The sequence below is a fragment of the Tachyglossus aculeatus genome, chromosome 9, assembly GCF_015852505.1.
Source record: "Tachyglossus aculeatus isolate mTacAcu1 chromosome 9, mTacAcu1.pri, whole genome shotgun sequence".
Taxonomy (NCBI): Eukaryota; Metazoa; Chordata; class Mammalia; order Monotremata; family Tachyglossidae; genus Tachyglossus; species Tachyglossus aculeatus.
Window position 1 is genome coordinate 9,139,200 of NC_052074.1, and position 13,768 is coordinate 9,152,967.

Here is a 13,768-nt window from a genome sequence, read left to right on the forward strand (position 1 = left end):
TTATCCATATTCAGGTAAACTTTTACCTTAAAATGCATTTCTTAATTTAAAATATCCATATTCAACATACATGTAAATATTAATCTGCTTTATTTTTGTGCTGCATAGAGTGTATGTCAATTAATTATACTGCTATTAATTAACACTGAATTTTTTGGCCATGTTTCCATGGTGAATGGAAATTTTAAACGTTGAAGCACCCACATGACTCCCATCAAAATTTAAAATATGAAACGAGCTAGTATCCTGTTTCAATTATGACAGTTTTATCATATTTTGTGATTGGAAATCCTGTTGACATGATGAGAAGAGGATTTCCCCCTTCACCACAGTCACTTCAGCCACTCTGTCGACTAAAATTGAATATGGTTCTGCAAAATGTATGTACGAGGCAGATACATTAACTACAGTACCAACCATTTCAAGCATATCTGATCTGTAATTAAATCTACAAAAGTCCTACAAAACAGAGTTTGCGAAAAATCTTGAGCACTATACCAGTGAAAAGAAATAAAAGTAAAAAGTGATGTTCAAAATCTGAGCCAGTTTAAGACACAAATAATTCCTCTTATTATTATTTGTAGTAGTAGTAGTAGTAATTCCTCATTATTATTATTAGTAATAGTAGTAGTATGGCATCTGTTAAGCATTTACTATGTGTCAAGCACTGTTCTAACCACAGAAGCAGATACATGTAAATCAGGTAGGTCACAGTCCCACAAGGGGCTCATAGACTAAGCGGGAAGGAGAACAGTTACTGATTCCCCATTTAACAGATGAGGGAACTTAGGCACAAGGAAGCCAAGTGACTTGCTTAAGGTCACACGAAAGGCAAAACGAGCGGAGCTGGTGAATTAGAACCAGGTCCTCTGACTACCAAGACTGTGCCTCCTTCCACTAGGTCATGCTGGCTGCTCCTGCTGATTTAGACTGCAATCTTCTAGAGGGCAGGGGCACTGTCAAATCAACTTGCTTTCAACAGTGTCCATCACAGTCCCAACTGCCATGTGGGCATTTGTATTTTATCCATTAATGGTATTTAGGAGCTCCTTGTACATGGCACTGTATTAATCCCTTGGGCTTAATTGTTGTTACAATACAACAGAGTTAGTATGTGCAATCCCTACACACAAGAAGCTCCTTGTCTTTTACACTGTTTCTCGTTTCTGGTATTTCATCTCTTCTTATGTGCACATCACCAATCCTGTCTCCCCCTTTATTCATAGACTGAGAGCCCCTTGAAGTCCAGGGACCATGTCTAATTCTCATCAGTGTACTCTTGCCTAGTGCTTAGCTCCCATTAGGCAGTTAATAAATACTTTTACTAAACCCCACTGCTTAACAAGTACTTCTCATTGTGGCTGTTATGCCTACAGTTCTATGGTGTTCCTGTCGAAGAGAGAATACTTTTTTTTATTTTGAAATAGAACTTGTCAAGTGCTTACTTTGTGCCAGGCACTGTCCTAAGTGCTGGGGTAGACACAAGCTCATCATGTTGGATACAGTCCCTGGCCCTCATGGGGCTGATGGACTTAATCCCCATTTTACAGATGAGGCCCAGAGAAGTTAAACGACTTGTCCAAGGTCATACAGCAGACAAGTAGCAGAGCTGCTCTAACAGATCAATAGTTTATCCAGCCAGCAGCAGTGGCCTAGTGGGAAGAACACAAGCCTGGGAGTCAGAGGACCTGGGTTCTAATCCCACCTCCACCACTTGTCTGTTGTGTGACCTTGGGCTAATAGAACATGTCCACGTTTCCCATCTTTGCAACCCAACTTAAAAGCCTCTTTTTTTCCTCTGGTTTTACAAATGGTTACTTTAAAAAATGATAAAAAAGGAAACAGTAAAATCTTCTCAAACAGAAATCTTCTTACCTTCTTCTAAAAGCTTCCAGATGTGTTTTCAGCATAAGAAGCCCTCTTTCAATTATGGTGAGACTTGAGTGAGAATCCTGTTCAAGATTACTGGATGCTATCATAAGACTTTCCATGCATTTGCTAATAAACTCCTGCTCTTTCTCCAAACCTGTCTTTCCTGAAATCCAGAAACGTACACCAAAGTTTGGTTTAAGATTCTTAAGAATTAGTTTCGGTTAACAATACCCAAAAAGTGAAAAAAAAAAAATCCATGGCTAGCTTAACGGAGTATTTCAAATGCTGCTAAAAATACTTACCATTAATATAGTATACTTACCATTAATATAGTAGGAGTTGATATACTGAATTGCTGCTCGGCTGACATCGCCGGACTGTGCTCTTAAAGCAATGCCCCAGAACTGGTCCATTCCACAGAGCTATTGGGAAAATGCAGTCATCTTAGTATGTTTTACTGACAAATCAACAAAATTCAAATGGTACTTGGGTCACCAGAGTATCTCCTAATAAATTATCACTGTTTTAGTACACTTCGAAGAATTCCAAAGTGGAAAACTTTGAATTCAAAACAGCCAAAGTACTTATTAAAGCTTATAACATGAATATGTCGCTTTAAAATATTAATAGGAAAGGATTATCAGCAGAACCTCTCGATTGCCTAGCCTGTGTTAAAGAGGTACACCAACAATTCTGGACAAATCAAAGTCATTACTTCCATTCAAGTCAACTGTTATGAATATTATCAGTTAATAAAAGTTAAAGGAGAACACATTGAAAGGACCTTTAAAGAACAAGTGAATAAGCTGTTTTAGGGTTAAGTGACACAAACTTATTTAAGCTCAATATATTGAAATTAATTTTCTTTGTCTATGTACTGACGTCATTACATAAGTTAAAATTAGCTAGTTGGTTAAAAACTGAATGTGCATGTTTAGTCAATAATTTTAAAGGGGTTGTTCAATGTACAAACTATACAATTTTACATTTTCAATGAATCTCTTTAAAATTAATAAGCAGGCCCAAATTGATGTTGAAAATATTATTCTATACTTGCTTACTGTTCAAACACCACAAAAAACTGGGAAGTTTCCCATAGATTTTTCTGCATCTTTTCTCCCAATTTCAGGAAAATTCTGAATGCAAATTAACTGAGAAAAATATTTCTGGAGGAAGCACTTTGCAAACTAATACAATATTAAACATTCATATTCAAAAAATGTTTTTTGAGAAATAGCTGCATCCTACCTGTATCAAAAATGATTATTATGGGCAAGTTGTAGTAAACAATCCAGAAAATGCGAGTTTCTACAATTAGGAGCATCGTGGCTAGGTGGATAGAGCACAGGCCTGGGAGGGAGAAGGACCTGGGTTCTAATCCAAGCTCCATCACTTGTGTGCTGTGTGACCTTGGGGAAGTCACAACTTTTCTGGGCCTCAGTTACCGCATCTTTAAAATGGGAGTTAAGAACAGTGAGCCCCATGTGGGACATGGACTGTGACCAGCCCAATAAGACCTGTAGCTACCCCAGCATTTTTACAGTGCCTGGCCTAGAGCAAATGCTTAATAAATACTGTTATATAATAATAATCAGATAAAATTTTTGTGATTCCAAAAATAATATTCTGGGTACAGTTTTCTTCCAAAATATAACTCCTAAATTTTAGAAACTGATATGTAATTACGAATTTTTCAGGGAGCTTAAAATTTATTCAGTGTATCAAAATAAATTATGGGCTAAATGGGGGCCAAACGTAAGTTACTAAATGGCTTCACATTTTTTTTTTTTGGTCAAATATAGGGGCAACAATGTTTCAGTGTCTGGAATAATATTCAAAATGAACATCACTGAATAAAGACATCCTAACAACCCACTGAAAAAACATATCTCAACCCCTACCTCAGAGTTTGAGCCACCGTCATAGGCACTAGTAGCTAGTCGAGCCAAATTGCAGAGATGCTGAAATAGGTTTAGACCAGTCATACTGATGGTCTCAGGTTTTAACTGCGGCATCTAAATAAATCAAAGTTATTTTAGTATGAGAATCAAAGTGAGTAATTCCTTTTCATTTAGCAAAATATGCAGGTAACCTGTTCAAAGTTCCCTTTCAAAGACATTGTACACCATCAGGGAACATCACCACTGAAGAAATGAAGTTGGAAAAGGAGTGTACAACATAAAAAGAAAAGGAAGGCAGTGTTCACTGAACCAGTATGTGCTGGATGATACTTACTCTGACTGTGTCATTTTTCCAAAAGCATCTAACTTATCTTGCCTAAGTTTATTCACCTGAAGGATTTAAGCCACCATAGGAGAGACCAGACTAGACCACATGAAAGCTTCAAGATCAGGTGAAGTCACAACAGAAGAGAGGCTGGGCCGGTTTTTATGTTGGAGTGAACACTGGCCTTTGGAAAAATATGTGGCCAACTAAAAGGCCATAAAAAGAGAGTTGTGTTATGTACTGCGGGAAAAGAAGTGAAGGGCTAAAAAAGCAGAAGAACGCTCAGGAGTGAGAAGATGGTGAGGTCGAAAACTGAGGGAAGGCTCGGACAAGAAAAAAAGTGGGCTAGGGCTAGGTCTCCAATGGCAGGCTGCCAGACATTTGTGCTTTTTAGCCTCATCAGGCCTGTGGGGGAAGTGGATGGACATAAAGTAACAGGGCGCCCAAACAGAACCCCTTAACCCTAGCCTCATGTAGTCCATTAGATACGCTAAGAGTTCAGAGGTAAAGAGTTGGCTTGTCCTCTGCCAATCTCATGCCTCAACAACTAAATCCACGCTCCAATACTGCTAAGTGGAAACCACCTGCCCAATGCCAGGATCATTTTGAGGGAATTCAGGGCTTCCTAAAAACCTTACTCTATCTTTGCTGGATACACAGACATTTCTGCTAATGCTTGTTAAAAATTCATTCTTTAAGCACTGTTCAGGCAAGATAAAATCACCCGCGAGAGTGCAAGATACATCCAGTAGATCTACCCATTTTTGTCTGAAAATTAATAAGTGAAACTTAGCAAGTACATGTTAAAGAACAAGGTATGGGGGAAAAGAATACTCCAGAATTTCTTCAGATCTAGATGGGAAAAAATGAATAAAGATAACCAAGGGGGCATTTGTCATATCAGGTCCAAACACTTGTTCGGTAATTCAAGCAGTTCTTTTGGATTCTTCGATCTACCTTCGATTTGGTTAAACAGTCACTTGGACACTCAACTCTCAGTAGTAAAGATATACATGAAAAAGACAGTGGGAACAAAAAAGGAATCGATTGGGAGAGAAATATGATGTACAAGGAAGAGAGAGAGTGTGTGTACATGCATATTATTCACACTGAAATCAAGGAGCTTTAGGACTTTATCAATATTGAAAAAAATAATTTTTACTTACCTTTTCCAGGAAAAGATGTTTATATGTTTCCATTCCCATAGCATGCTGATCTTTACTTCGAACTTGATTTAAAAACCAGTGTAGTGCATCATCATAACACTCAGAATCTTCTACTAAACAGTGCCATAAAATGTCGACTTGCTCTAAACTCAACCCTATATGCACAAACAAATGTAAATATCTTCGAAATGTTGAACACTCACAAATGCCTCCTACTAAATAGCCTAAATTAAAAAAAAACATAGTAGTGTCTCCTATTTATATGACTAAGCAGTTCGTCTGTATTATTACTATAATTTACACATTTTTCATGAACATGATGTTTTCAGAATGCACCTTGTTTGTATTGAGCAAAATTTACCCTATCTTTTGCAATGCCAAAATAACTAAAACATTCAAGAGGCATCAATATTTTATCCAACATCCAACATTATTTCCTTATGTTAAATTATTTTAAAGCACTTAATTTATGAACGAAAACCCAAGATGCTATCATTTAACATCTGGAAAAATTGCTTCCCTCCCAGGCACCATGTATTTAGACATGTTTTTATAATGACTGCGTCTAATTTCCAAAACTTTACACCAAGTCTTGTGAAGACTGCAATGCTTAGCAGGGCACATACTAACACTGCAGTTGGATAAACTATTCAGTCAATTAATCCATCATTAGATCAATCAATTGATCAATGGTATTTATTGAACAGTTACTCTGGACAGAGTACTAAGTGCTTGGGAGAGTTCAATACAACAGAGTAACATTAAAGCTGCCTGGTCTAGTGGATTAGAGCACAGGCCCAGGAGTCAGAAGGACCTGGATTCTAAACCCGCCTTGTCTGCTGTGTGACTGTGGGTAAGTCACTTTGTTTGGGCCTCAGTTACCTCATCTGTAAAATGAGGATTAAGACTTTGAGCCCATGTAGGATATGGACTCCAACCTGATTTGCTTGTATCTACCCCATAGCTTAGTACTACTGTGCCTCGCACAAAGTGCTTAGGAATACCACAGAAAATTATATTTAAAAAGACCGATAATAATAATACTAGTATTTGCTTGACATGTTCCCTACCCACAAAGAACTTACAGACTAGAAGGATTTATTCTCAGAGAAGACGAGATACTAGGCTTCCTGAATAGGTTAACTATTTCCCTTCCCCTTCTGGACAGAATAATTGCCTGTGGATCAATAAATGGAATAAAATATCATTTTATCTGCAATTTTCTTCTAGTTAAGGGCCGTGGGTCTAAAATTTTATATTTTATCCTTCAAAGAAGAGCATCTGTCTAGGTTGGACTTCTAATTCAACCTTTTCAGCTGATCCCTTAAAGAACTTCAGGAAAACCTATTCACCCCACCATGCCTTGTTTCTCAGCTTCTAAAAATGGAATAAGACAAGGCACCCCACTACACATTTGATGGCTGGCTGCTTAAAGGACGGATGAGAATGTGTCTATGGTTATTTGAGCTCTTGAAAAAAGAGGTGTTCCATTATCTGGATTTAATCTGTTAACCTAGTCTTATGTATAATTTATTCATTTGCCCAGAAGTCTGTTGCCATTAATTAAACAAATCTAATGAATAAAGTGTTAGTGAATAAGTGAATAATTACCAATTCACTAAAAGTGAATAAAAACTAAATTTAACCTTATACCCAAAGTAAATATGCTCAACTTCAAGAGTAGAGAAGCAGTGGGGCCTAGTGGAGACAGCACAGGTCTGGGCATCGGAAGGGCCTGGGTTCTAATCCCAGCTCTACTACTTGCCTGTCGTGTGACCTTGGGAAAGTCACTTCCTTCTCTGTGCCTCAGTCATCTCATCTGTAAAATGGGGATTAAGACGGAGCTCCATGTGGGACATGTACTGTGTCAAACCTGATTAGCCTGTATCTACCTCAGTTCTTAGAATGGTGTCTGGTACATGGTAAGAGCTTAAAAAATACCATTTGAAAAAATAACCCTAAATCTTAACCTACAATTCCTGGATACCTTATTAATACACATATGACAGCAGGAGAGACTATCTCCTAGAATAATGAGTGATCATCTTGAGCTGAGGAAAGGGGATAACAGTAAATATTCCCTTTGCCATATACCTTGCCTCACATTTTCCCTCTGAACAATCCTAGCTCTTAATTCCAAGGCCTCGTGAGATATGTCTCACTTTCTTTAAGCATAGTACAATTTGGTTATAATGAGCTCATTTAAGCTGGGATGTTGGTTATAGCTTCACATACCTTTTGGTCCCGAGACATTTCCCTTAAGATTGAATGCTATTTTATTTCAATTACAGCACTCTATTCACAACTCACCAAGAAAATGATTCTACTAGCTTTGACAACTTCAACTCCTACTTGAAGAGTAAAGCACAAGCCCCAACACATGGTAAATCTGAATGAGCTGCAGTTAGAAGGAAAGGGAGAAAAACTCTCCCACTAGACAGAGGAGTTGCCAATTTCAGCAGTGAACAAGTTAGAATTTCACAAATCGGATCACTTATGTATAACAGTGAGCCACGCTTTCCTCATCTGTCAACTGGCATACTAGCACTGTCTTGCCCTCTGTTTTCGAGTCTCTCCACTCATGTGAGAAGCAGCGTGTCTTGGTGAGAAGCAGCATGGCACAGTCAGAGGATGTAGGTTCTAATCCCGGTTCCGCCACTTGTCTGCACTAATCTGTGCCTCAGTTACCTCATTTGTAAAATGGGGATTAAGACTGTGAGCCCCACATGGGACAAACTGATTACCTTGTATCTACCCCAATGCTTAGAACAGTGCTTGGCACATAGCGCTTAAAAAATACCATTATTATTATTATGTGGCAACATCTCCCATTCCTGTCTCTTCTCCTCCACATAAACCACCAGAGATTCTTTCTTTTGCTTTCCCAGTCTTTTCCAGCAAGGAATAGTAATTTTTCCCATTCCATGCTCTTACAACGTCCATGCTCTGAGGGGATTTGTCACAAGACAGCAGTTTCTGAGGTGCTCATCTCAGCTCCTCAGACCTAGAGCTTGGATTCTGAAGTCAAGTTTGTGCTTGACTGCTCCTGGAATGGAAGTAGCTGCCTTTCTATCATCTGCCGAGGCCTTCACTACGTGTTTGAACAAGGCCCATTCTCCCAAATCTGCAGAAGACTTGCAAGAGTTAAATCCCAATAGGAACAGGAATCTTCAGAAAATGAAAAAAGGGTAAGGATTCTTAATGACCCAAGGAAGCAGCTGTTTGGCCAGGAATCAAAAGTAGCCCCAGAAGACTCCAGTTATGATCCTATGTATTTTATTTTATTAGTATGTTTGGTTTTGTTCTCTGTCTCCCCCTTTTAGACTGTGAGCCCACTGTTGGGTAGGGACTGTCTCTATAGGTTGCCAATCTGTACTTCCCAAGCGCTTAGTACAGTGCTCTGCACATAGTAAGCGCTCAATAAATATGATTGATGATGATGATGATGATCCTCTTCCTCCCTTCATGCCTTAAGAGAGAAGTGGAAGACTTTTGGGGAAGGACGATGGTACAGGACAGGAGTTCTAAATCCTTATCATTCTGAATACTAAGCCCACATCAAACATCCAGTGGATCCTTGTTCATCATATATTGCTGACGTTGATCCTTGTTCATCTATCTGTTGTCAAGTTGCATTTTCCAAGTGCTTAGTACAGTGCTCTGCACACAGTAAGCGCTCAATAAATACGAGTCAATGAATGAATATATTGAGCCAATTGTATTCTCTTAGTTTTTGACACGAGCAGCCCTGGAACAACAGAGGGGAGCCAACACTGCTGGAGAATGGGGCCAGGTTAGAGAGGCAAGAACCGTGTTGAAACCCCTTCTCCACAACTGAGGTTTCCAGACCAGAGATTTCAAAAACCTTACGATGGGTCCCTATGCTACTGGATTCTGCTCCAAATTGGATTCTGCTTCTCATCCTCCAAGTATGCCTGGCAGAAATTTTTAGCTTCAGATTTTTGAGCCTATGTCAGCACTTCTATGAAGCTACTATATTTACCACAGTTTGAATGACAGTCAGATATAGTGAACTCAATTTCTCAGCCCCTTGAGTGTTGCTGTAAACAAGTTACACTCTAAGTTACAGATCTTCCCAAATAATACCTCAAATCTTTAGCATCCTGCTGAGTAAAAGCATTTCTTCCTTATTAGTTCCTGATTTCATCATTGATCCTTTCCAGCACATCAACTTTTGAAAATTTAGGTACACAAATGATGGCATGATTTCCAAGTTTCTCTTTTTATAAAAGCTGAAAGTTAAGCATGGTTTAAATGTTTGAACTTTCCTCAACAGATGGAAAGTTCAACCAGAAAAAACAAAAACCTCTACGAATTACCTGGGAATGAAATACCCTGATTTTAAGAACCCTAAATGTTTCACCCGAATTTAGGTTTGGGGACTTAGGAGTCAAATCAATCAATAGTATTTATTGAGCGCTTACTATGTGCAGAGCACTGTACTAAGCGCTTGGGAAGTACAAATTGGCAACACATAGAGACAGTCCCTACCCAACAGTGGGCTCACAGTCTAAAAGTCTAAAATCAATCAATCAATCAATCGTATTTATTGAGCACTTACTGTGTGCAGAGCACTGTACTAAGTGCTTGGGAAGTACAAGTTGGCAACATATAGAGACAGTTCCTACCCAACAGTGGGCTCACAGTCTAAAACAATTCACATTATAAGCTGGAGATTTCAAAAGCACCAACACAGTTTCTTCCCTGCATGATTTCATTAAGTAGGAATGCCCTGCTCGCCCAGAGACAAGTGATGAACATGAAGGTCAAAGAGGAAAACAGGCAAAACTACTTTCCCCTCATAACAATAATGATGACGATGGTATTTGTTAAGCGTTTACTATGTGTCAAGCACTGTTCTACGCACTGGGGTAGATACAAGCTAATCAGGTTCGACGCAGTCCCGGTCCCACATAGGGCTCACAGTCTCAGTCCCCATTTTACAGATGAGGTAGCTGAGGCACAGAGAAGTGAAGTGACTTTGCCCAAGGTCACATAGAAGACAAGTGGCGGAGTCGGGATTTGAACCCAGGTGCTTCTGACTTCCAAGCCACGTTGCTTCCCCCATCTCAGGCAGAGGTGGAATCCCTTATTCCCATTCTCAGAGAATCCTATATGCTTAGCTTATGGACTATGCTCTATGCCCACATGCATTATTGGGAAGGGAAGGAGGAAAAGGTGAGGTATGGAAATTATAGTGGGGAGAGCTAACCTACGGCTAAAAGCCCAGAGGGAAAGAAGTCCGGGAATAGCAAGTAAGCAGATTGTGGAAAAGAAGGGCAAAGGGTGAAAGCTAGACCCGTAGAGGAAACAGGGAAGGAGAGAGGGATGAAAGGAAAGAAAAGCTACAAGTACAACAGTCAACTTTCTCCCTACTGATCAATCCAAAAAAGGTCCAAAAAACATCTTCTAGGTTTCAGCTATTATGGATACACTCCTTGCTCTACCAAGACAAGACATTTCTCAAGTGTGCACGTTGTAACTCTTACCTGAGTGAAATGCTTCCAGTTAAGAAAAAATGTAAGAACTTCTTCTTTAACAGATGCCTTAAGAATTTTATTTTCATGAATTGATTATCCCAAAATATTGCTACACTACAATTTACAGCTCCGGAACGAGAATCTTTAAACTGAAATAATCACTGAATAATTGTTCAAACAAAAATGGAAGACATTTAAATTACCCCTTTGAGAATATATTTTATAACATGCATGCGTGCTAATTTAAACAAATAAGGGAGCTGAAAGGCAGAGTCATTTTACTATAACTGAAGCAAAACTGATGACAAAATAAAGACTCACTGAAATGATCTGGTGATCCCAGAGTTGAGAAGACGCATGTCAAAAATTGAAGTCGAACTTGAACCTCTGCACTGTGGCTGTACCTAAATTTTTAAAATTCATTAAAACAAGTTACTTAGGATTCACTTTTTATGGACTATTTCCCTAATATAGTGACAAAGTATAAACATGACAACCACACTTCTCTTTTCTTCTCTTAGCATTTATTATTTTATATTAATTAGCTAGAATGCAAAATAAATTGACGTATTATCTTACAATTAGTAGGTTATATGGTTCAGAAAACTGGGGGGGAGAAGATGGGGAAAGGTGTGTGGATAACTCAAAGGGCTCAAAGTATCTGAATAAGTGAAGCGGTCCTAAGTTTAAGCTAAAATGGTAGTGTTCATATATAAATCATAAATGGTAAAAACTATTTTTTCTTGTCTTCTCTAAACCACTGACCTATTATTCCTCTACAAAATCTCACCCTAAATACCTCATATCAGAGGTAAAATCTAGATGAACTTATTGCTCATTTCGGCTATGTACTGACAATACCATTTCTATATCAACTAAAAGTAAATCAATCATTTTACAATCAATTTCCAAACAAGTCTGGCGTTTGGAGGCTGAAAGTCATTCGTAATAAAAATGACATTACATAACAATTTCCAAATACAATTACACGATAAATGAGGAATGGGTTACTAAGGGAAGTTGAGATTTTCCCTCTAAAAGTGTTTCTCTACCACATAGGGGTCCATCTGCTCGGACTGGTTTGTGCGGAGTCCTATCTAGAGAAAGAGGGATGCTCTGGGTGACCACTCCCTCGTCTACAAATGATAAACTTGCACAGAAAAAGAGGAGAAAAACTCGAAAGCCTGACTCCACTGACTGGAGCTCTGTTGTCTACTTACAGGGCGTGTTTATGTCGTCCTTCCCTTACAGCTTGAATGTAGTGTACCAAATTATCAAAGAAGAGCTTCATCATGTTTAATTCTTTTTCTGCCCACCTGACACAATAGTAAGAGAAAAAGAATAGTGCTTTTAGCTACCTGGTATAAATAAGTTGTGAAAATGTCCACACAGAAACTATCACAAATTTGCACATCCTACTCATTGCTTGCAACCAAGGGAACCAGGCTGATCTTCCTTCAACTTATGAAGCCGAGAATCATTCCAACTTTCTTTAATGTCATATTTCCAATACCACATCAGTGTGTAGAGTCTGAAAGAGGCTACAACCTGTGGATCTGTTACTTAATCTACGCAAGACAATGCATTTTTGCGGTCACCCCTCCAGGGAAAAGAGCAAGTATAGAAACAGGAGGAAGGAAATATGGCTTCCAAGGAACAAAGGTCCACAGTTCTTGGCAATAACAAGAGCAAATTGTTTAATAGCAAAAAATTGGCTTAACAGAAGCAGTTAGGACTCCCAAGTTAAATAATTTGCATTCCTACCTTAAATAGTAGCTTATAATGCTTGCCACCAATATAACTGGCAAAACCCAGCCTTGTGAATTTTTGTAATCCCCATTTTCCAATCCAATATGCCTGTCATTTTTTTCCAAGTTAAAAACTGGGAAAACATTGTCACCATTACACAAGTTAATATATAATTCAGTCTTCACATCCTACGAATTGCTCTTCCTACTGCTAGAAAGACACGTTATTTTAAAATGATGATGATGCTAGTCCATTTAGAATCACACTGAAGCCCTCACTTCACAAACTTGCGCAAGGTCACAAAGGCGCTAACATTAATCCACACAAATTTGAGCTGGATTTTGAGGATTTCTATACTGACCTGGACAAGGGCTGAGCCAGGCTGTCCAAGGTGGCCATGCCCACCAAAAACCATTAGCCTTAAACTGCATTTTCAAGTTCACATTACTGCTTTGAAGTTAAGACCAGTTTCAAGGGATTCTGAGGGTTTTCTAAATGAAAACACTCATAGTCCTGGGGGAAGGAGACAAGTGGAGATGCGTTACCGAGGGGAGACTGTGGACAGAGCGGCTCTACACCACAGATCTTCCGAGAGGAGCTGCTTTTTTCAGAGACCGTCCTGTTCTGCCCTCCTTCACGCCCCTTAGGATCCTCAGTGCTTTCAGCCACATTTGTGAGCCGCTGATATCGGCCTCAATTCCACAACAGCAGCTTTTGGCTGGTGGGACCTTCCCCATGACAGGACTTGGGGTTGCACCAGTGGGAGGAATATCTTTTAATACTTCTTTTAATACTTCGTAGTCAGTTAGAAGCCCTACTAGCAGAGACAGCAACGGCAGGTAGGAGGAGATTCATCTGAACTGCTAGGGTGGAAATCAAGAAACTGGTGAATTCACTGGTGGGTCTCTGAACCCATCAGTGGATATGGCTACTCTAGGAAAAAATTGTGTTTCATTACCTATTTTCTGAACCACACCAGGTTTCACTGTCAAAATGTACTTACATTGTTATCCAGTGTGTATCATAACTGCTCCCAAATTGCTGAAAGGTACCAAACAATTTTGGAAGAAGACGCAGTGAAACCACTACTGATCTGAAAATGAGAGGGAAAACGCGTTTTGTCTTTGATTGCGGTGATCTGCAGAGATTCCAAGAGTACAAATAACACACAAGAGACTTAAAGACCACCATCCTCCAGGAACAGGGAGTGAAGAAGTCAGGCTCGGCTGGTGGGGGCAGAGTTGGAGGACCAGG

General features: G+C 39.2%; 1 protein-coding gene across 1 annotated transcript in view; it reads right to left on the reverse strand.

Moving 5' to 3' along the window:
* The window catches only part of USP34 (ubiquitin specific peptidase 34), a 196,897-nt gene that overhangs the window by 62,338 nt on the left and 120,791 nt on the right, over window positions 1-13,768 (reverse strand). Inside the window, 7 exon segments of the mRNA XM_038751121.1 lie at window positions 1,876-2,035; window positions 2,195-2,294; window positions 3,774-3,887; window positions 5,265-5,419; window positions 11,087-11,169; window positions 11,986-12,081; window positions 13,518-13,607. Of these exon segments, the coding sequence (XP_038607049.1) occupies window positions 1,876-2,035; window positions 2,195-2,294; window positions 3,774-3,887; window positions 5,265-5,419; window positions 11,087-11,169; window positions 11,986-12,081; window positions 13,518-13,607 (798 nt within the window).